Source organism: Astyanax mexicanus, chromosome 23, assembly GCF_023375975.1.
Source record: "Astyanax mexicanus isolate ESR-SI-001 chromosome 23, AstMex3_surface, whole genome shotgun sequence".
Taxonomy (NCBI): Eukaryota; Metazoa; Chordata; class Actinopteri; order Characiformes; family Acestrorhamphidae; genus Astyanax; species Astyanax mexicanus.
The window spans coordinates 22,295,987-22,321,459 of NC_064430.1; the positions used below are offsets into that span (position 1 = coordinate 22,295,987).

At 37.8% G+C, this 25,473-nt stretch overlaps 1 protein-coding gene across 10 annotated transcripts; it reads right to left on the reverse strand.

The window, feature by feature from the left end:
• Positions 1-943: 943 nt before the first annotated feature.
• On the reverse strand, positions 944-25,431 carry sun2 (Sad1 and UNC84 domain containing 2). Of its 10 annotated transcripts, none has more exons than XM_022665447.2 (21): positions 25,167-25,431; positions 18,541-18,661; positions 18,118-18,257; positions 16,344-16,520; positions 15,372-15,431; positions 15,060-15,153; positions 14,208-14,269; positions 14,002-14,117; positions 13,695-13,808; positions 12,564-12,614; positions 12,252-12,295; positions 11,744-11,894; positions 11,063-11,284; positions 9,643-9,727; positions 8,563-8,678; positions 7,578-7,745; positions 7,391-7,480; positions 6,375-6,506; positions 3,983-6,344; positions 3,689-3,789; positions 944-3,443 (listed from the first exon to the last, which is right to left on the reverse strand). In XM_022665447.2, the coding sequence occupies exons 1-18, from the start codon at positions 25,192-25,194 to the stop codon at positions 6,390-6,392; spliced, it is 1,956 nt and encodes a 651-aa protein (XP_022521168.2). In that variant the 5' UTR covers positions 25,195-25,431; the 3' UTR covers positions 944-3,443; positions 3,689-3,789; positions 3,983-6,344; positions 6,375-6,389. The 10 variants fall into 10 exon arrangements, with proteins under 10 accessions (XP_022521168.2, XP_049327071.1, XP_049327070.1 ...); XM_049471114.1 differs by having other exon boundaries at positions 3,983-4,384; positions 4,431-6,506; XM_049471113.1 differs by having other exon boundaries at positions 3,983-4,396; positions 4,431-6,506.
• Between the last annotated feature and the right edge of the window lie 42 nt (positions 25,432-25,473).

A 25,473-nucleotide genomic window follows, 5' to 3' on the forward strand; every position in this document is an offset into this window, starting at 1 on the left:
GTTTTCTGCGCTACAACTGTACAGTCTCGCCGCTTTTAGACTCTTTGGTCTGTTTTCTGCACTACATTTGTACAATCTCGCTGCTATTAGACTCTATGGCTTGTTTTCTGAGCTACAACTGCGCACTCTTGCCGCTTTTAGACTCTTTGGTCCGTTTTCTGCACTACATTTGTACAATCTCGCTGCTTTTAGACTCTTTGGCTCGTTTTCTGCACTACATTTGTACAATCTCGCTGCTTTTGGACTCTTTGGCTCATTTTCTGCACTACATTTGTACAATCTCGCTGCTTTTGGACTCTTTGGCTTGTTTTCTGAGCTACAACTGCGCACTCTCACCGCTTTTAGACTCTTTGGCTTGTTTTCTGTGCTACAACTCTACATTCTCACCACTTTTAGACTCTTTGGCTCGTTTTCTGCACTACATTTGTACAATCTCGCTGCTTTTGGACTCTTTGGCTTGTTTTCTGAGCCACAACTGTACACTCTCACCGATTTTAGACTTTTTGGCCCGTTTTCTGAGCTACAACTGTACACTCTCACCGCTTTTAGACTTTTTGGCCAGTTTTCTGAGCTACAACGGAACACTCTTGCCACTTTTAGACTCTTTGGTTTGTTTTCTGACACCTAGTGTTCAAACTTTAAATCTCACATTATAAAAACCTGCTTTATAGCGGCCAACTTTCATTTTTTTCTAAAAAACCTCAAGGGCTGTAGTTTGGACACCCCTGCCCTACACCAACACTGCAGAGTCTGTGTTTATTATGTGATTATAGCTTTACAGATACACCAATAAAAGCATTACATCATGATCAGCTCCTTAATTCTACATGCATACAGTATAATGGTTGTAAAATCAGGGAGATGCTCATAGTCAGTAATTGATCTGTTTAAATAAAACACAACTTTCCAAATGAATAATCCACAAACTACACAACACACAGAATAATACAAAAGTAATTTTATTACTGATCAATAAACTCATGGTAAACATGGTAAAGCATCGTCATCGTACGAAAACCTCATTACATCAGTTTTCTGTCTGAAAACAGCAGCTGCCCTTTACTCACATCATTATAATGATGAAAAGGGTCAAAATGATTTGCATAATCTTCAATTTAAGAACATAATTCTTATTTTTCCTTCCATAAAGCACATCCTTCCAAAATTACAACGTTTTATAACACAGCTAGCACAATGCTAGTATCTTAAGAGTGCATAAACACAAAGAGATTAGGGCTGCACAATATTTTCAAAATAATTCAGCATCATCGCTGCAACGTGCAACACTCACACTGAAGGACATGTAATGTAATAACACAAGTTTTAACAAACACTATTAAAACACTGTTACAGCATCACACTTAAACTTAGTACACAGAAAATTCCCACTGTCGCCAAATTTAATGACTTTAATAATCTACCAGAGGTGGATTATATGTGCCCAATATAATTTATTTATTCATTAAGTACATTATTAATGTCACGTTGAATCACTGACGTAAAAACTCTGTATTTTTTTTTATTTTGCATTATTCAGCTCTGGAAAAAATTGAGAGCACTTCAGTTTCTGAATCAGTTTCTCTGATTTTGCTATTAAAATATTGTCACTATTACAGCATTTTTATGCAGAAAATGAGAAATGGTTTCAGAGTTCAGAAATCAATATTTGGTGGAAAAACCCAATTTAATCACAGTTTTTTTTCCATGCATCTTGACATCATGTTCTCCTCCACCAGTCTTACACACTGCTTTTGGATAACTTTATGCTGCTTTACTCCTGGTGCAAAAATTCAAGCAGTTCAGTTTGGTTTGATGGCTTGTGATCATCCATCTTCCTCTTGATTATATTCCAGAGGTTTTCAATTTGGTAAAATCAAAGAAACTCATTATTTTTTTTTTTTACAGAGCTGTACTTTGCAGAAAAACTCAATATTGCAGTAAAGTGCAGCCCTAATATAGACGTTCACAAAGTGGAAGATGATTCTGTCTGTCTGAAGGAGATAAAGAGCACTTTGGTCAGAAACAAACATCCAAACATCCAATCACATCATCCGATTATCATCCAATCACATCATCCGATTATCATCCAATCACATCATCTGATTATAATCTGATTATAATTTCCCCGACCCAGCAGGAGAGAGATCACTGTCCCGGCTCTGTCCCAAATCAACATCTCAGTTCAATACAGAATAAACTCTATATTCAACAGCGTACAATCAAACTGTGAGATTAATAGATATTACTCACAATTTACACAAATTAAAAACCTTTTTTTAAAACATCTGGATGAAATATGATGGAAAACAAACTTTGGCAGTATTCATAAACCTGCGTAACATCTACCTAAACCTTCTTTAGACTGTCGCCCACTGGAATAAGCATTTATACATGTATTAGTCACGTATTAGTAAATTCATGATAAGGTGTGTCCACAAACATTACCAAACTATGGACAAATGACCAAATATATTTTTTATCATTTGAATAACCTGTTATAATAAAATGAAATTGTTTATGACGAGAACTGAACCACAAGAATAATAAACATGTAATAAAAAAAAAAACAAAGCCACAAATAATGAGGGTAGCTCCGCCCCCAGTGCTAATATATTATAAATACTGATCTAACAATTCAGCCAAAACATCTGCGGTACAAAATTTAAATACAAAATATAAATATAAAATTATATCAGACAATCAGATCATTTGTAGCCAGTAGATTAACTATACACTAGGCTAAAGTTGCTAACAATGAATGAAAAGCATGATGCCACCAATCAGCATATCATTAAATCATATATTCTGGGTATAATCAGTGACCAAATATTACTTTCATTACGTTTTAGAGAGGTTAGTGTAACTGAACATGTTTTTTTCATTTAAATTTTATCAGAGTTGGCCAAATCGATCAGATCAAGCAAAAATGATTAATATGCTGCTAATGAACTGAATAGAACTATCAGAATTACATTATAAACTATTATTTGCAGTAGAGCTGCAACGTAAAACTATTTCCATCATTAATTAAATCAGTCCATTCTGAGTTTGATTAGTGATGCACTGAAATAAATGTTTTGGCCGAAAGCAAAACGGAACAAAATAAAGCATTTGGCTGAAGCCCAAATATTTAACTCATTTTCACAAAATTTGCGATTTCTTTTTTATTATCGTATAAATTTAATAGCCTAAATGTATTTTCATCTTGCCTTACAAATAAGCAAATTACAATTGCAAAACAATAATTTAACCTAAAGAAAATTAACTCTTTGTTTCTACCAATATTTTGTGGGTACTCATGTAAAACCATTGTATTTGTTCACTTTAAGTGACAGAGACTGTAGGTCTCAGACTCTGAATTGTCTCTGAGAAGACTCTAAAAAGACTCTAAACAGACTCTGAATTGTGTCTGAACAGATCTCTGAACAGATCTCTGAACAGATCTCTGAACAGATCTCTGAACAGATCTCTGTACAGATCTCTGAACAGATCTCTGAACAGATCTCTGAACAGATCTCTGAACAGATCTCTGAACAGACTCTGAACAGACTCTGAACAGACTCTGAATTGTGTCTGAACAGATCTCTGAACAGACAGATCTCTGAACAGACAGATCTCTGAACAGACTCTGAACAGACTCTGAATTGTGTCTGAACAGATCTCTGAACAGACAGATCTCTGAACAGACTCTGAACAGACTCTGAATTAAGTCTGAACAGATCTCTGAACAGACTCTAAACAGACTCTGAATCGAGTCTGAACAGATCTCTGAACAGGCTCTGAACAGATCTCTGAACAGGCTCTGAACAGACTCTGAATTAAGTCTGAACAGATCTCTGAACAGACTCTAAACAGACTCTGAATCGAGTCTGAACAGATCTCTGAACAGGCTCTGAATTGTGTCTGAACAGATCTCTGAACAGATCTCTGAACAGATCTCTGAATCGTCTCTGAACAGGCTCTGAATAGACTCTGAACAGACTCTGAATTAAGTCTGAACAGATCTCTGAACAGACTCTAAACAGACTCTGAATCGAGTCTGAACAGATCTCTGAACAGGCTCTGAATTGTGTCTGAACAGATCTCTGAACAGATCTCTGAACAGATCTCTGAATCGTCTCTGAACAGGCTCTGAATAGACTCTGAACAGACTCTGAATTGTGTCTGAACAGATCTCTGAACAGATCTCTGAACAGATCTCTGAATTGTCTCTAAACAGGCTCTGAATAGACTCTGAACAGACTCTGAATTGTGTCTGAACAGATCTCTGAATTGTTTCTGAACAGATCTCTGAACAGATCTCTGAACAGATCTCTAAACAGATCTCTAAACAGATCTCTAAACAGATCTCTGAACAGATCTCTGAACAGATCTCTGAACAGATCTCTGAACAGATCTCTGAACAGACTCTGAACAGACTCTGAACAGACTCTGAACAGACTCTGAACAGACTCTGAATTGACCTCTTTATCAGGGTAATTCAACATTTAAAGGAATAGCCTTTTGTCAATAATATTAACTTATTGTTGCAGCCCTAATCAATAAATAGTATTTATAAGCAGGTAAACACAGTTTTCTTCCAGGTCTCATAATAATAATAATTATTATTATAGCTTTTTACATTCTGCTAACTGTAGCTTGAGTTAAGGTTTTCATGAGTTCAGGTTCTGTGCGTGAGCTGAATATATTGCAGTGATTAAAATGGTTGTAAGTGCAACTAAAAAGAATCTGTACATTCTTAATGATAAAACAAACACACTGTACATAAAAGCTTTATAAAACCTGACATAAAGGAAACGTTTGGCAAACAAACTTAATTTTACACAACTGACTGAAGCTGTAGCACTGAAGCTTTAAGGCTATTATTGCTAACAAACGGGCCGTGCAGCTTGATTTAGGGCGTGTCAGTGTGTTTTTGCTATCGTAACGTCGGGAAAAGTACACCTTCACGGCCTCTGGGTGTGGTCAACTTTTGCCGTGAAATAAACCAATCAGTGTTTCAGTTGAGCATCATTTCATTTAAGAGCCAGATGAGCTCTGACTTTGGCGGATTGCTATTTTAACAGTGCAGCGCGTTTTTCTTTAATATACTGCAATATAATATCTACATAGTCCACATATATCTCCACAAAACCAGCACTTTACCCTGATTAATGAGTTTACTTCATATTTCAATAAGTCTGCAACATTTCAAAGAATTTAGAGATCAAATTTTAGTGACTACTGACTTTCAGCACTTATTATCACCATTTGACATAAAGGTTGAGTGCTTGATTTGATTTAGGAAGAGCATCAGATTGTATAAAATCGCCAAATTTTTCGCCAAACATTTCCTTTATAAGACAATATGACTATATTTAACATTCAAATGTTTCATGTAACACAAACATCAGTCTTGATTTCCTGGATACAGCCAGAAGATTAACACCAGTCTATTAATGTGCTTTTTAATAAACCAATTATAAAATACTGGCTAATTAAATACTTCATTGTAGTTAATTACAACATAAGGCAAATAACAGGATTTTTTTATTTTCTTCAAATCATAAGCTTTTCTGTAGTTTTAATTCAATTTATTATTCAGTGTATCCAGACATTTATAGCAATGCTAAATCTTTTACTCAAAAATATTTTAATTACATATATATATACATATTTTTTTTTTATTAAATACTTCTTAAGATTCGAAAACTGACCATTTTTTATTTTATTTGTAACTCTCTGTATAACTGCTGTATTAGCTATACTGTAGGGTACCTCTCACTGTATCGGGAGAATTTAGGAATTTAACCTTTAAATTAGCAATTTAACAAAAATGCTAATTAACAGCAATATAAAAAGGTCATTAGCATTAGCATTTTATCAGGCTACGCTTTCAAACGAAAAAAAAAACAAAACAATGCTAATGCAATTAATGACAATTCAAAATGAAAAGCTGCCGACTGATATTATGCTAATCGTGCTAATCTCGCTAATCAGCGGCAATTAACTTTATTATTTACCACCTCGTTAACACATCTGTTTACACTGTTCCTTTAAAAGACGCTTCGTACTGATAGAAACTAAACACAGAATAATAAATAAATCAGAGGTACGTCGGAGTTTGTAGTAAATAGTGCAAATCATGAAATACGTTTCCGGATCTATTTATAAATTAATATTAAAATTTTTGCATGTTAATATCCTACCTGCCTCGACCCAACGTGTTCAGGTGTGTGTTCTGTTTTTATATAAAGCAGTTTGAATAGGATACACCTGTCTAAATCCAGCATCTCTGATTTTTATAAAACAATCCAGTGAAGGATTTAATAATGGAAATTCTCTCCCTCTCTTCATTCTTCCACCTGTCTCTCTCTCTCTCTTCATTCTTCCACCTGTCTGTCTCTCTCTCAGGTGTTGGAGGGCTGTCCGTGAACTCTGAAGCGGTACACACAGGTATACTCAGGATGCCCCCAGTTACTGAGGATCCGCAGCTCCACCAGCTGATACACCTCAGTGGGAGAGTCCTGAAACACAGCAGCCCCAAACTGTGATTAATCACTGCTCACTGTAATAATATAACATATAACATATGACACATACTGTACACCACAAAATCTATAATAACATCTAATAGAATAAATAGCTAGAATCATAAGTTTAATAATACACACTAAAATTATGTTTTTTTTATATTAAATTATTATCCAAAAAGAGAAAGGTCCAGTTATAATAATAATAAGGAGGACATTTTAATAAAAATAATATCTTGAACATAGTTCCAACTACACTGTATATTTCGCACTAGGATTATAAGGTGCTCTATCAATAAACATCTATTTTCTGGTTTATTTTCATACATACACATTATGCGTCACTAGTAAGGAACAGCGGAGTCGCCATGTTTTCCTTCTAACTCAGCAAGTTAAACGAGTGCTGGATGTTAATTTACACAGATTTCTCTCCTGAAAATTGTTTAATTGGGTGAGTAAAAAGCTTATCTTTATTTACAGTAAGCTTAGATTTCCGTGGTTAGCTGCTAATGCTGTTCAACACTGAGGAAATCCAGGGTGACATTAGTTAAAGGTTAATCACACATATTTTGTTTTAACACGGTAAACACGCAGACTAAAGTCTGATATACTCACCTCTGAACAGCAAAAGAGCTAGTGCTGCGGTTAGCGGCTAATGCTAATACTGCTCCAGACGTGCTAGCTGGGGTTAGCAGCAGGATATAGGCCGATAGTACTCACTTCTTACTGGCGAAAGAGCTAGCACTTAGCATGGTTAGCAGCTAATGCTAATACTTCTCCAGTACCAGTACTGTATTAGTACTGTGTTGGTCTATCACTTTAAATCTCAATAAAATACATTTAAGTTTGTGTTTGTATCATTAGGAGCTGTTTCTCACTGGTAGTTTGAAGGTCTGGATGGGTTCTCCATCTTGGTTGTATGTGAACGTGGCGAGTAGTTCTCCCTCAGCGTCCTCGCCAGTCATTCCCTACAGGAATGAGGAAAGAGGATCGTATGATGACCTGAGATACACGTATCGATAAATCTGATTAATCAGTATTAATAAATGGATGGTGTAAACTCACGTAAACAGCGAAGTCCTTTGGAGCGCTGTCGATGCGGCCTGTAGGCGAGAGTGAACGCGGCACGTGCTCCAGACTCACGTGAGTCATTCTCACCGGGTAGGAGAGAGCGATCACCAGGAACCCTTCAGAACCACGGAAAGCCCAGCACTTCCCCGGGTACAGCTCAGGCTACAAATACAAATACACACACACACACACACACACACACACTCATTTAATTAATGAATTTTTTTATTGTCTTCCCCTATAAATTGACAATTACAGAATGTATGAAAGCTGCTATATAAATAAACAAATACATAATTATTATTATTTACTCAAAGCTAGTAGCTAGCTAAAATGTGCATTTCTGCCACTGGCTACATGCTCAACAGTTGGAGAGGTGTTCTCTTCATAGAATCAATAAATTCAGGTGTTTCCTGATTTTGTTCCCGTCCAGAACGATCATGTTCGAGTTTTTCTCAGACGTCCTCTGAGAAAATTACAGGCTGAATTATCTACTGTTTTTCTCTGAACTCCTCCAGTAATTTTAGTCCCGTCCGGACGCACATCTCTGAGTTTCGTCTCCTCGCCTTTAATAAAATAGATATTTGTCCACTGCCACGCACCGTAATTACACTTTGGGTGCGCCACGTTTTTTTCCACGGAGATCCATGTTAAAAACACAACAGCGAGTGGAAATGGAGGAGCTACTGAACAGCGTGAAGTCGTGTGACCGAGAAAAACTAAAGCCTAAAAACTCACTGGTCCTCCTGTTTTTTTCAATTGCAGTCTGAATGCAGGAGTTTTATCACTGAGTAGAAGTGTGGAATATTTTACACAGACGCCCCCCTGAGATACTAATCACATCCAGATAGAGCTATAGTCCCAGGAGTGTTGAAAATCAAGCACCAGCCTACGCTGGGATCGTTTTGAATAAATATTTAGAGTTTTAATCTTGTGAACGCAGTGTAACTGTGAGCATGGTTAAGCGTAGGTGTGTTACCTGTGTAACCGTGCGAGGGCTTTCAGACTGGTACCACAGCGGGATCCCGAACAGACTGAGGCAGGCGGTCTTGGTGTGAAACGTCTCAGAGCAACGCGTGTTTATCACACTGGCACCTAAACACACAAACACACAATCACACTCAAACCCTGTAAAACAATATAATAATCAATACTGTAGATATTAGCATGGTACGCCTGTGTAGGCTTTTCCTGCTTTCCTGTTATTGGGTTCTCACTGCAATATTTAGGTGAGCAAAAGCTTGGACACACCTCTTCTCATTCAATGTGTTTCTTTCCTTTTATGATGTTTTTATACACTCTGTTCATGATTCAATTCAATTCACGATTCTGAGTTCATGATTTGATTTTCTCATTATATATTAAACATATGTGGATTAAGCAAATAGTTTAGTTTTTCTAAAGTGTAAACAAAAGGGATGTAATGATGTAAGTAAGTACTGTTTTAAGCTTAACTACTGTTCTGTTTAAGCTTAAAAAATACATTAAAAAGCGATGGTGTCTAAAATGATTGACATTATCCTTTACCCTTTGCTTACGCCCACTGGTTCTCCGGCAACTGCATGAGATTTAATAGTAAAAGAACATTGAATTGCCTGTTTCCATTATGAACATCACTGAATTTTCTCAACACGCTGCAATGTTACACCCCTATCATGAGGCTCAGCATCTCCCCAGATTTCTAGTAGTAATGGTTATTCGTTTAATGCTTTTCACGTTTTTCATCGCAAACTGCCAGGTGAGCATGCCTATTTGCACTTTTCTTTGCACTTATGCTACTATTTGCACTTCTTGTAGATGCTAACTGCATTTCGTTGCTGTGTACCAGTACTGAGCAATGACAATAAAGTTGAATCTATCTATTTATCTATTAACAAACCGTCAGTTTGAGCTGCTGGGTATCCAATACCGTAATGTTTTAATGCATTTCCCTTTTATTCTTTGCAAACTGAAATAAAACTTGGTGTCAGGTTAGCTAGTGTTTATCAGAATTCAACATTAAGATTCAGATTGAGTGCAAATAAATAAAGTGTTTCGATCCTCTTCAGCGCTTCAGTACCTGAAGACTCCAGCGCGTAGTCGGCCATCCCAACCCCGTCGGCCCTGTAGAGACTCAGCGCCCGGTTCACGATCCGCTCCACATCCTGAAACATAAATCAGCATAAACACATCCCGCTACGTCCCAGTGTAAACAGCACAGCATGTTCACTACACAATGCAGAAGTGGGTAATAAACACGGCTCAAAGAGGTCCTGGGAAAAACACACACCCATAAACATTATACACAAGCACACACACTCGCCATTTACACACACACATATACTCTCACACACTCACACACTGACACACACACACACACCACTTGGGACAAATGTATCTGAACTATATATACAGCCTGTGGACATTTATCTTCAGAGCAGAGCGGACGCTCTCAGAGGAATGTACAGAGTGCGCGTGGGCACGATCCACACGTGAGAAAGGCCACAGCGTGACACCAGAGTGAACAGTGCTCTGTAGGAGGACGGGACCTCCTTACAGACTGCAGGATATTGGAAAAAATTACATTGCAAATGTTCTTTATTCAGCGATATATATCACTATGTTAAACAATGCAGTGCCAGTGGCGTCACCAGCCCCGACCCCACCCGTGCGCTGTCTCGCGTTCGGACCAATCAAGAGCTGAGAAAGCTCACAAAACCCGAGAAAACAGCAAAACAACAATCTGCCCTTTAATCAGCATTTAAATGTCTTTTTAAAAGGTAAATAAGATTAGATTAGAGTTTTTCTGGGATTAAAAGTGTAAATTCAGCTGTAACTGGAAATATCTGCATTGATAAACTATGCTGGACTGAGGAGCACAGCTTTCCACACGTGCTCACATTTACAAGCACGTGCCCAACCATGTGGAGGCCATGTGGTTGCAACTGAATCCAACAGGGGTTGCTAAGCAGTTACTGTACTCAGAAACACAGAGAACTCTGTAACTATTAAAAGTAGAAGTTCTTTCTTTTCTTTAGAGAAATTACTGATGAAGCCAGAGAGCGGTGAGTACTGTTTTCTACACCTTCAAATAAAGACTCTTGGAAACTGGAGGAAAAAACTCAGATTAACATGATTAAAGACTCAAGTCTCAGTTTTAGCAGAACTGAAGAGAAAAATTTAAGTTAATCTGACAGAACAAGAACTGCAGCAATAAAGTTATTAATAAGATAAAGATAAAATAATAAATAGTAAAGCAAATTGGCTTGTTATAGGGGTAAACTAAGGGTGTTCTTAAACTTTTGACCGGCAGTGTATATGCATATAATACCATTTATGTATATAATACAATTAATCATTTATCAACCTCAGAAACCAGACAAAACAATTTCCATCATTCTTCAGATAAAATATAAATGATAATGTCAATTATTCCTAGAAAGCAGAGAGATTTAAATTTTTTCATAATTCTTGGGGGACACACTCTCAGACACACACACCTTCACAGTGAGTTCTCCAGCCCCTTCCTCCCGCAGGGTCACTCCCACAGTCCCCCACATATCTCCACTCTCCTTCTCCCGCTCTTCACCCAGTCTGTCCATTATCTTCTTCTCCAGGGCTTCTAGCGCTCTCTGCAGGTCAGGATGCATCACTACACCCTCCTTAGAGCCCACTGACACGGCCAGCTGCTGGAGCAGCCAATCAGAGAGCTCCGCCTTCAGCTGCAGCAGAAAAAAGACGTTTGGTATTATTATACAGTGAATTGAAACACAAGGTACAGTAGGTGTTTCTAATAAAGTGGCCACAGTCAGTGAAAGCACAAGGTACAGTAGGTGTTTCTAATAAAGTGGCCACAGTGAGGGGAAACACAAGGTACAGTAGGTGTTTCTAATAAAGTGGCCACAGTCAGTGAAAGCACAAGGTACAGTAGGTGTTTCTAATAAAGTGGCCACAGTGAGGGGAAGCACAAGGTACAGTAGGTGTTTCTAAAAAAGTGGCCAGAGATACAATGATAAAATCAAGGCATAGAGAGGTTTAGTGGGCGGGGTTAACAGGTATCTGGAGGACAGCCCTGTGCTATAATATTAGTGAACATACCTAATTTCTCTAAGCATTTACTGACTTCAGGGCAAAACGAGTGTAAGTGTGTGTGTGTGTTATGGAGGAGGTGGGGGGTGTACCTTGGCATTCTGAGATTCCTGGACGTCCAGTCTGTGGGCGTGGAGTTTAGAGGATGTCTGGAGGTCGGACACATCTGATCTCAGATCAGAAATCTGCTGCTTGATTCCGTGCAGCTCCTGTTTCACCACAGTGTTGTGCTCTGAGAGAACACTAGAGGGAGACAGAGACAATACAAAAAGTTAGGATGACTGGCACAAACAGTCTTAAAGGGACATACTGCCAATTTATATTTTACATTTTTTAATTAAAGCCTAATTAAATTCTTGCCTCTGAGGTTAGATACTGTACTTTTCTCTGCAAATAAGCATTTATTATAAAAAAGAAGGACTTCCCTTTTAACAAACTATAGGAAAGTTCCCTGGACAGGGATTACACCTGGTCTTACAGTATATTTTCTGTTTATTCGGGAAATATTAATGCAAAATACTGTGTTTTATAAAAGACTAGATTTAGACCCTGTTGGGGAAACGCCCTAAATCTATAGAAGGAAACTGAAGATGAACTCACTCTCCAACTTTAATCTTCAGCTCCTGCAGATCTGTGAGCATCATCTGCAAACACACACACACACACACACACGTTAACAGCCTAGATGATAGGGGCAGCCCCACCTCTATCAGTACACTTCCTGTGTGATGTTACCATGGTGCTGTAAACAGGAAGCTGTGTGACGGTGCAGATACATTTTCTGACTTTCAGAACTTCTATAAATACCACCTGACGACTCTCTCTCTCTCTCTCTCTCTCTCTCTCTGAGTGTGTGCATGTCCGTGTGTGTATGTCCGTGTGTGTGTCTGTGTGTGTGCGTGTGTGTCTCACCTCTTGTTTGAGCTTCTGCTTTTCATCTTGTTTCAGCAGCTGAATCTCCTTCTGAGGTGATGAACAGAAAAAGAGAAAATTACTTTACCTCTCTCTCGGTCTGTCTGTCTCGCTCTCTTTCCCTTCTCTATTTCTGTCTCTCTCTCTCGCTCATACAAATGTCTTTCTTTTTCTCTCTTATTCATTTCGTCTCTCTTTCACCCTTTTTTCTCTCTCACACACCTCTCTTTATCTCACACATCACTCTTTCTCTCTTCACTCTCCCTTTCCTCTCTCTCTTCACAATTTGTGATTAATCCTGATTAATATATAAATAAAACTGGGTAAATGTAGGCCTGTCTCAATAAGATTTTTTTTTTAATTATTGCGATACACGATATTTTTGTAGTTTTAAGTCTATTAAATGCCACGAACATAATAATAACAGAATAACATAAAAAAGCAATTATACACTTTTTAAAGACAACAAAATTTGAATTAATAATTTATTATAATTAGTTTGGGAATAATATAGTCGCAGTTATTGAAGCATGACTGGCTAAAATACTGTTCATTGTTATATATGTGAACTAACATACAAATAAACACAAAAGACGAAATCACGATTATCAAAAACGATTGAGGTCATGTTCATTTATTGTACGAAAAATCGATATTGAAATTATTGTGAGAGGCCTAGTTAAAAAAAAATAAATTAAAATAAAATAAAATAAAATAAATAAATAAATATATTTTAGTAGTAGTAGTAGTAGAAGTAGTATATATAGTATATATTATTGGGGTTAATAACTTAAGAAAATATTGTATTGACCAAAAAAATATTCTGTAATTAATCATGAATAAAAATGATAAAGGACAGTCACGTGACTATTTCCCTGTATTTTTTTGAGAAATAGATAATAATAATTGAGGAACCGTGGTGTGTTTGTGTGCAAACATGGTGATAGTGTTAAATAATTTACACATTCAAGTTTCTAGATTAACTTCATGTGTCAGGGTGTTAACAATGACTGCACTAATATATATATATATATATTTTGTTCCTTTACTGTTTTGTCAATTTTTATTCTACACATGACATAAGAAGTAGTGAATTACTGCCACACCAGCACTACACACACACACTCTCACCAGCACAGGGTCCAGGTCTCGGGCTCTGCTCTCCGTCCACTTGGCTTCACGCTCTTGTAGATGAGCGTAAATCTCATTCCTCAGAGTCAAGAGTCCGGCCTGAGTTAACTTTTCCTGCAGGGGGCGACACACACACACACACACACACACACACACACACACAATCATTAAGATCCACCTCTAGAACAATACCAATCAGCTGCAGCCTCCAACACAACACCTGCACGTGTCCAGTGAGTGGAAGCACAACATAAAGTAGGTGTTTCTAATAAAGTGGCCATAAAAGTATGCACATGACTATACTCACATCCACAGGAGTAGGAACAGGTGTACGTGCAGGTGTGTGAGTGGGCGGGGCCAGTGGGCTTCGAGCTGAACTACGGAACAGGTGAGCTTTAAGAGAAGGATAGACGTACCACAGACCTGCATACAGAAAAAAACACGGCGTAAATAACGGGACAGACTCACCTGTGTATATCAGCTGTTACAATTCAGGAGTGTTTCTTAACTCACCAAAAACCAGCAGCAGAACGAGGAGGAAGAGGAGGATAGCCTTCCTCACATGCGCTGTACCTCTACAGACAAAAGAGACACACACACAATTTTAATATAGCACACACATATTATTAAAACTCCATTTACAGCTCTGTAAAAAATGAAGAGAGCACTTCAGTTTCTGAATCAGTTTCTCTGATTTTGCTATTTATAGGTTTATGTTTGAGTAAAATTAACATTGTTGTTTTATTCTATAAACTACAGACAACATTTCTCCTAAATTCCAATTAAAAATATTCTCATTTAGAGCATTTATTTACAGAAAATGAGAAATGACTGAAATAACAAAAAAAGATGCAGAGCTTTCAGACCTCAAATAATGCAAAGAAAAAAAAAGTTCATATTCATTAAGTTTTAAGAGTTCAGAAATCAATATTTGGTGGAATATCCCTGGCTTTTAATCACAGTTTTCATGCATCTTGTCATCATGTTCTCCTTCACCAGTCTTACACACTGCTTTTGGATAACTTTATGCTGCTTTACTCCTGGTGCAAAAATTCAAGCAGTTCAGCTTGGTTTGATGGCTTGTGATCATCCATCTTCCTCTTGATTATATTCCAGAGGTTTTCAATTTGGTAAAATCAAAGAAACTTATAATTTTTAAGTGCTCTCTGCAGTGTGGTGTGTTTTTGTTACGTGGTTACTGTTATGAACCATAAACTATTAAGTTCAAATTATGTTAAGCATCATATTAATATGCAGCTCTAAGAGGAACTGAAATGCGGAAATGCTGAGAAGTTTTATTTAAATATGCAAACACATACGTGCGCGCACACACACACACACACATACATACATACATTCATTTACCTGCTGAGCAGGGAAACATTGATGAGGGACATTCCAGAAGTCAGGCTGTACCAGGCGGTCCCCAGCCACCAGTACACCATCGCAAGAGCACGTGCTAAACAAACAAACAAACAAACATATTTAATACATGCATAAAAAAACATATTGTAGATATGAACAGAGGTAGCCCTTGGTTTATAATAAGCTTTAATATTTCTAATAGATTTGCATTAATAATCTGAACAAAAAAAATGCAGGTTGGATTTTATTTGTCATTATGTTTGTGTGTGTGTGTGTGTGTGTGTGTGTGTGTGTGTGTGTGTGTTAGGGTACCTGGTGAGGTCAGTATGTCTCGAAGCCCAAACTCAGACTCAGCCAGAGAATCAGAAGAACCTGGAGCAAAATAGCTGTGTAAAAATACAGTACACCCCAAAGTTTGGACACACCTTAAATTCAGTGTTTTTTCATTATTTATATATTTATGAAAATATTCTGCATTGCAGATTAATATTACAATAAGTCATGCAAACTATAAAAAACATTATTATATAGTAAACAAAAGAATAATAAGTGGGTTTAGACGAAATGGTGCTATTTTCTGAACTGTGAATCTGATTCAGATGTGAATACATAGATATGGATATAAAAGCTGAAATGTTAATATTTTGTCTCTCATTAATCTTTTAATATCAAACACATATATTTTCAGTCTACAGAAGGAATAAAGGGACAGGCCTCACTGTTTCAATACATTAAGAGGGGACTGTATATTAATTAATGACATTAAGTTAAGAAGAGAAGAAAAAATAGCAGCTGTTAAGCATGGTGGTGGGAGCATCGTTATCTAGTGGTTTTTTTAACTGATTCATTACACAAAGTGGATAGAATAATAAAGAAGCAGGGCTTCATTGTGGTGATTTTAGAGAGGGTTCACTGTAATGCAAACTCTGCTGTTCTCTCTTTACACCCCTGACCCCATTAACTAACATTTACTGGGTTAAAGTAGGAGGTGTGTGAAGCAGGATAAACACAAAAATGTGCAGCAGGACCCCCCGGGCAGGTTATACAGCATTAGGCCTACTGGGGACGAGACATTACACCACAGCGGTGACAGGAAACAACACAGGACAACACTGTGGTTACACTGAGAGAATACTTCAACACACACACACACACACACCCTACACACACACACAGGATACACTTACATACATACAAAGCCAAAACACATGCACAAGCCCACATGCAGTTCCTCTCTCACACACACGCACACACACCATCACACACACGCACGCACTCCCTCACCGGCGGTGCTGGTTTTGTGTAGGCCGTTGTTCTCCTCTGCTGAAGAGTATCCTGAGGAGAAGTCTGGTTTCTGTAAGAGGGTGGAGGAGCTGGAGATAAGAGGTGTGGTCGTTCTGCTCAGCGGCCGCGCTGCAGCTCCCGTCCTCTGGCTAGAACTGCGCACACCTGAGCCCAACCCTGAACACACACAACTCATCATCACACTCACATCAACTATACGAGTTAGCATCGTAGCTATCTGAGCTAATACACACTGAATAGTGTTATTGTATTCGGCTATGAGTACATTTATTACTGAATATTGTAGCTATACGAGTTAGTATTGAATGCTACATTAGCTAGCATTGGAGCTATATGAGTATGTATTGTAACTATACAATTTAGCAGTGTAGCTATCTGAGCTAATACACACTGAATAGTGTTATTGTATTCCACTATGAGTACATTTATTACTGAATATTGTAGCTACATGAGTTAGTGTTGAATGCTACATTAGCTAGTATTTGAGCTATATTAGTATGTATTGTAACTATACAAGTTAGCATCGTAGCTATCTGAGCTAATACACACTGAATAGTGTTATTGTACTCGGTTATAAGTTAATTTATTACTGAATATTGTAGCTACATGAGTTAGTATTAAATGCTACATTAGCTAGCATTGGAGCAATATGAGTATGTATTGTAACTATACAAGTTAGCAGTGTAGCTATCTGAGCTAATACACACTGAATAGTGTTATTGTATTCCACTATAAGTTAATTTATTACTGAATACTGTAGCTACATGAGTTAGCATTGTAACTATGTAAGTTATAACTGTGGCTATAAGTAAGCTAAGAATGCTATATAATCCAGCATTGAATGGTATATTAGTTAGTATTGTGGCTATATGGCTCTTTTTGGTGTATTATATTTAATACTCATATTATAGTTAATAACAGTTTCTGCTCAGTCCTGAATTCACTCATATCTCTAAAACAACTCACGACCTTATCCCCAGTTCATTCTCTCTCTCTCTCTGACCAGTTCTTCTGCTGCTGTTATCAGTCTCTGTATCTGTTGTGTTATCTGGTTTTAACTAAAGCAGGTTTGGTTTCTCTTTATATTTTTGTTTCCTCTCTTAAGTGCAGCTTTTCTGCTGCTGTCTTACTAAAAAGATTAAACCTTCATCTTATGTTTAGTGAAAATAAACACATTTAAACTGAACTGAATTTGGAATATACAGATTAGTTCTGTATCTACAGGTTTAGCACTGCAGCTATAAGCTGTATATAAGCTGTATATAAAAGGACTCAATTAAGAACCTCTACAACTCCATGCGGAGATGTCAGTGTGTTGTGTTACACATGCGTTAAACACTACTGCTGTATGTGTAGCTCAATAAATATTGTTCATATCCAGTGATAGTCTATTTATTTATCATTTATTCTGGTCTAAAGAAAGTAACAGAATTGTTCCCTCTCTGGGTAGACGTATATACATGACACGGTTTGTCAGCAAATAAGTAAATACATGTAGAAAAGATTATATGTAATTATATTATATGTAATTATATTTGTGTATACATTGGAAGAGATATATAAATAGTATACAATAATAATGTTAAATAGTTTGTTGGAGTGATGGTTTGGCATAACCAGACATTTTATGATCAATATCCACAGCTGCAGCTACTTCAAACTGTAAATGATCTGCAATGATGGGAAATTTTAACACAAAAGCGTAAGAAAGAAACTGTTGTAAGTGAGGAGGAGGAATAAGATCAGCACTGACCTGGATCATATTCTGCTTTTACAGATTTGCGAGTGTACGGACTCTGCAGTTCACTAACACTACCCGCACGACTGGAGGCACGACTCGATGCACGAGAAGATTCGCCTGCTTTACGGCCTCCTGTTTTTCTCTTAAAGACCCTGAAGAAAAAGAGAGAGAGAATATTGAATATCAAATATGCTTAGTATAGTTTTGCTAACAACACTGCACATGCACTATATCTATATTATACACACATTATATTAACATACGTATTGGGACTATAGGAATGTCCCGATCATGTTGCCGTTGAATCAGAGTCATTTGAATTTAAGTATCTGTTAAGTATTTTTGTGAGGAATACGGTAATAACAGTGTATCACAGAGAAGCAGAAGCAGGAGAAGTGTATGTTAGTGAGAGGTAAGGAGAGGTGTAACCCGTACCTGACGGGGCTCTCTCTGTAGGAGAAGTGTGGGTTGGACTCGGTGGAGCTGGTGCTGGCTGCATCATCATCGTGGGCGTAGTACGGACTGGTGGCTAATCTCGCACTGCGTCTCGACATCTCTACAGGAGTAGAGAAACAGAGGAGCTGATTCACAGAATTACAACTGATTCACCCTCTGATACTGTACTCAGATCAGCCTGAACCAGATCTGTACTGACTGAAATTTAGCATCACGCTACACAGATCAAACTGGATTAGTGTCAGTTGATACTTTTCATTAAGGAACTGTGATCAGATCAGTACTAACCAATATTTCCATTAATCGATCAATCAATCTTTATTTCAACTATATTGAACAGTGAATAAAAAATAAAAATAGATAAAAAGAAAAAATATACATTAAAAAATAAATATAAAAAGAAGATAGAGATTAGTAAGCAAAAACAAACTTACATAGTATAATAAAATAATAATGATAATAATAATAATAATAATTATTATTATTATATACAAATAACTATATAATAATAATAATAATAATAAATATAGCCGCAAGCGGCAATCATCGGGTTCAAGCACCAACTTGCACAATGGTGCCTACTGGAGCATTGAATGGTGATGTGTAAGAAGGTCTATTATGATTGGAGATGCCCTGTCACATTTAGAAATTATCAAGTTTTTCACCTGTTATTAATGTTGAGCAGAGGCCTTTCAACCTGATCAGTGCTTAAATTCACATGTAAATCTAGTGAACTTTGTAGGATATTCATTAAGTGAGTTAGAACTAGTCAAAAGGTGTCTACATGTTATTGGTATTGATCAGGTGGCTTCAACCAGAATGTTCACAAAGTGGTATTCAGATTGACCTTTGAACCTTTGCAGAACAAGCTGAAATGTTTGACCAAACAAGTTTAAATTAACACAAAGGAGTGAATGTTCTGATATGACATGTAATTACGAAGTTATTATAAATCTAGTTCTGAATTAAATGGCGCTTCATCAAGCACCAACTAGCACAATGGTGCCTATTAGAGCATAGGATGGTGATGTGTAAGAAGGTCTAACACAATTGGAGACATTCTGTCACATTTAGAAATGATCAAAAGTCTTTCACCTGTTATTTAATGTTGAGAAGAGGAACAAAGGAGTGAATGTTCTGATATGACATGTAATGTCAAGTTATTCTTAATCTAGTTCTGTATTAAATGGCGCTTCATCAGAGTGATATTGTACAGAGGTCTTTAACATTGTGAGATTACAGCAAATACTGCAGAGTTACAGCAATTTAGGTTAGAAATTCCAAGGACGCACAGATTGCTTGATGCCTGGAGAGTATTGTATGTGAAATTTTCACAAATGTTTTTAATGAACATTTACCTAGAGACTCTACAGTGTGCAAGACTGAAATGGAGGTGATAGGCCAAATATCCAGAGAGTAGTTTCAATATAGCTATTTTCAAACAATTAGCAATTATGAATGAACAAAGCACTTTTTAAACATAGTTGTATTGAGAAATTTGTCAGAGCCACTGTACTAAATATGGCAAAAACAATTAGATGTCAAAATAGTACAGCATGATTGACATATACTCGTTTTTTTGGAACAGCGCCCCCCAGTGGGCGGATTGTTTCAGCACTTTGCAGGTCACTACAGTGTCTCCACCTGAACATAACTGCCAAATATCATCCAGAAATATCATCCTGCCAAAATGTCTGCTGAATGCTGATTGGCTGATGGTGTTCAGCCATGTTGATTGATTAAGTTGCCCTTTGAACATCCTTTAGAGGCTGTATGATAGATTCTGCATGCAAAGTTTCAACTTGCTAGGTTGCACAGTTGCTGAGAAACAGTGCTCCAAATTTACCTCTTGAAGTGAATGGGGCATATATCCGGAAGGACTAATTTGCATATGGCGGCCATATTGTTGACATATTTCAACTTTTTCTTAATGAATATTGAAGCGCATGCTCTCACGAGTGTTTTGATACCAAACATGCCAGGATTGGTCAAAATTCCTAGGACTAGTTTGCAAAAGTAGGTTTTGCATATTATGCAAATTAGCAAAAAATCTATATAGACGGAAGTGCATGGTCCAAATTGGAAAGTTGTTGGTATTGACCCAAGGAATCCATCAAAATAAGAATTTTGAATGTAGGTCTTATGGTTTTTGAGTTATTGAGAAAATTGTGAAAAATGAATTTCCTTGTTTATAGCGCCACCACTTGACCAATCGGTGCCATTTTTGTTGTCCACCGAGATGCACTGATCCTACATCTACCTACCAAGTTTAATTTCTCTATGACTTACGGTTTAGGCTGCACAACTGTTTTTTCAGGAGAAAAAGAATAATAATAATAATAATAAGAAGAAGAAAAATCTTAGCAAAAACAATAGGGTTCTACGCACATTCGGTGCTTGAACCCTAATAATAATAAGAAGAAGGAACAAATTTAAATAAGTTAAAAAGTAATAATACAAAACTATTTAAAAACTAGCATTAAGGTACTCGACTGAGATCGAAAAACATGATCACAAAATTCCATAAAAAATGCGGATTAAAAATTATATCCTAGTCTAACTTACACTTTATACTTTTTTTCTCTTTCTCTCTCTCTCTCTTTCTCTCTCACACACATGCGCGCGCACACACACACACACACACACACACACACACACACACACACACACACACACACACACACAGAGCTGAAGTCTGGAAAATGGGCATTAGTCCTTAAACCACTGTTTTCTTCCCCAGAAAAGAACCAACCCAAACTGCAGCAACACACACACACACACACACTCACACACACACTCACACACTCACACACGCACACATAGAGCTGTGTGTCTTTCATTTGCTGCATTTACTCATTAGCACAAAGCCTTTCAGATCCTCAGAAGCCCTCATCATGTGCTCACAGTGATGGGAGAAGGTAAATAAGACTAATAACACACACACACACACACACACACACACACTTACTTAAGGAGAGACCTGTATGGTGGCTAAAGGCTATCATAAGTATCTGAATCTGCATTTTTTTTTATATCTGAATTAAAAATTTCCAGACTTTGGAATAAACACCAACACTCTTTAAAACAACTTAAAAACTTTAAAACAACTGTTTGCGTAAATATTTAAACTGTAACGTTGAAACAACATAATTTCCTCAATCCCCTGCCTTCTGAATTAGATTATACATTTTATCATCCTAGAATTTCAGAAACTGGTTGGATGGAGGGATGGAAAAGTGGTTTTACTTCTATTTGCAGCAACTGCTTTTTAATTTGGCACCAATTCTTTACCATACCTGGGGGAATAATCATTAGTTTTACTGTTGTGTATTTGAGATGTTTGGGTTGAATGGGGGTAATTCTTAAATTTGTGTTTTTTAGTGTTTTAATCTCGGAGGTGCTGAAAACTGCTGTTAAAATCATTTTAAAGCGCAGAAATCATCCATCAGACGCTTGTGCTGAACAGCATCACAGTAAGAGTGATCTGAGCATCGTAACTTTTAAAGACTGTAGAGAACAGAAAGCAGGTTTTTATCAGAGGATGAATAAATGCTCTGAGTTTGTTAAGACTGTTCTCAGGTTTCTCCAGTCCTCCCCCTGCAGCACTCTGACATATGCCTCCTGTAATCCCTAACGCTGTAATCTCTAATACTGTAATCTCCAGCTAATCTGAGCCGCACGCCGCTGCTCCCGAGCATCAGATTAGCCCCTTAAAAACAACAAGCAGGAGAACCTGAAAACAGAAAGCCCCGTTTTAGCCTTTTAAACAGATACTTTACTGAAATAACAGGATAATTATCATAGCTAACGTGGTTTTAGCCGAAACACTCAGAAAAAGACCATTTAAAGATAGCAACAGTAGAGTTCACCTTATATTTTAGATTAGTGCTTAAATTTAATATATTATTTAATTGAAAATGAAAACAGATTTGGTTCTATGTTTTTCCAACCATTTAACCTTAAACCACATTTTTTTAATTCAAATTCTAATACAAAGTAGTGCTGGGCAATATGGGAAAATCTGAAAAACTGAAAACAGATGAGGTAGATGCAGTAGCTAATTGTTTCAAAATTGTACAGGTATTTAAATTTACATTTTCTAAAGGGTCCGTCAAATAACGTAAAGCAGCTTCACGTCGCAAAACCACATTATGAAGCTTTTTTTTGTGAAGATTACTTTATTATCCCTTATATAAACCAAGTATATGCAAAGTGACCACGCCTATACATTTGATCATAGCCTACTTTATATATTTGCATGAATAATTGATGAAATTACTGTAGCAAAGTGTCTTACCTTCTATCGTCTCTATCGTTTCTACAGTAATTTCATCAATTATTCATGCAAATATATAAAGTTACGATATTTATCGTTATATCGCACAGCATGAACTTTAACCCAGATACGACACTAAAGCAGAAAAACACCAGAACAAACTGTCATCATACAGTGTGTGTGTGTGTGAGTTTGTGTGTGTGTGTGTGACTGCTGTGCAGTTAAGGACAAATCACACTGTGACTACATTGATCCAAATCCAGTCTAAAGTAATCAATCCCATCATCACTGCAGTGCAACACACTAACATTCCTCCTCTTAGTTAAACAGTACAGCTCTAATATGGAGAATTAAACACACCTGTTATATTTATTATGTGTCAGAAATGTAGTTAATCTCTTATTTTAGTGCTGGTTGTAAATATAAATGCTATTTATCCAGTCAGAATATTGTTAAACTGTTTATAAGTAAAGCAAAATTTGTGTCAGCATTTTTACAAGCATGAAATGTGTTTTGTGTTTACTCTAAAACAGGAAACAAAGGAAAATATGCAGCAATAGCATTAGCTTAGCGCTAACATACTAATGCACAACCCCTCCAGTGATTAAAACTTTTAGCATTTTTCCATTCTGACATTTGCCATACTTTTCATACTATAAAGCGCACTCAAAATCCTTTAATTTTACCAAAAATGATCAGAGCTCCTTATAATCAGGTGCTCCTTATGTATGAATTCTATCAGTCAGGAATTAAGGAGCAGTAAAGTCACTCCACTGAAGTACAGAGTTATACAGGAGTTTCAGTTTAGTTCTCCAGCACAGACACTGGAGCAGCATTAGCATTAGCCGCTAACTGCAACTGTCTAAACTTAAAACATAGCTTTAACATAACAATAACAGTCTAGGTTCCTCACTGACAAATGCAAAGATAAAGTATAAATTTGCAGCAGTAAATGCAGCTATAATCTCTGCAGTGAATTTAATAATAATCCTCAACCTGAAGCCAGGAGAACATTCCTCACCGTACAGCATAATCAGATACAGCTCCTTCCTGCTTAATCACATTTAATCACCTTTAACCTCCTTAACCAGACCTAACTGAACCCAGCCTGAGTCCTGCAGGGTATCTACACACCCTCAACACCACACTCTCCTCCATCTCTCTCCTCCACTTCCATCCATCTCTTTCCTCCAATCCCTCTTAATTTCTTTAACTCTATCATTCTCTCCTCCATCTCTCTCCTCATTTCTCTTTGATTCTCTCCTCACCTCATATCTTCCCTCTCTCCTCTATTCTCCTCACCTCCACATCTACTGTTTATCTCCTCCCATCTTCTCTCTCTCTCTCTCCCTTCACACCTCTTCTCATTCTCTCCTCACAGTCTGATCATTCTTTCTCTCTTTTTAACCTCTAGTCTCTCTCTCTCTCTCTCTCTTATTTACATACCTGTCCTAAACATCAATTAAAGCTCCTCTCCTTAGAGGGCAAGAGGAAGATCAGGCAGTGACACAAAACACACACACACACACCCTGTAGGAGAGAGACAGATATGTCAAACTGGCATAAAAATGAACAGTGGGCTGGACAGGCTGCCAGTTTGCGTGCACACACACACCACACACACACACACACACACACAGCCCCAAAGGGCACACAAACCACAGAATGCAACAAAGGAAGAGCAGAAACTTGAGAGACATAAAGAGAGAGAAAGAGAGATAGAGAGACAGACAGACTGTGTGTGTGTTAAGAGAGAGAGAGAGAGAGAGAGAAAGAGAGAGAGATAGACAGACTGAGTGTGTGTAAAGAGAGAGAGACATAACTTTAGACTGACTCACGTTAAGTAAATATTTGAAAGCAACACTAGAATAGAAAATAGGTTTCCAAACACACACACACACACACACACACACACACACACACACACTGATAACTGCCAACGGTTTAGACCGGACACACCACACGAGACCCCTTAATTCTAATTATCTCTATGCCATGAAACACACTTACACTATACACACACACACACACACACTCTGCCTTCAACAAAGCCTTCAACACACTCCTGTGAAGATGTCTGTATAATGTACGTTATGTCTGGTATCATTTGAAAATCAACAGTGGACAGGCTGCCAGTTTGCCACACACACACACACACACACACACACACGCACATTATATACACACTCACATTCACACACAAACACACACAGCCTTCAACACACACACAGTCAGGCAGTGTTGAGGCGGACCGGGGGGTCAGCGGGTGGTGGTGAGACGGGTAGCCGGGCTCGGCGCTCCGTCAGGCGTCAGCGGGAGGAGCTCTTACCGCCCTGCTCTCCTTCTGTCTGCGGCATCCTCCCTGCAGCTCTTCCCCCAGAAACACCCGATAAACTCCGCTTCAGAATCAGCCGAAGACCCGGAGACTCTCCTCCAGAACCCGCTGCTGCTGCAGATACACACCGCTGAGTAGAGCCAGTACCGGTACGGGCTGAGGGTCGGGTCGGTCGGTAGAGGAGCGGAACCGCGGCGGCGGCGGCGGGAGGAGAGTGACAGTTAGAGGCAGTTGGAGGAAGAAGCGCTGCGTTTGTTTTCGAACTGACCGGCGGAGCCGCAGCGCGCCCCCTACCGGCGAA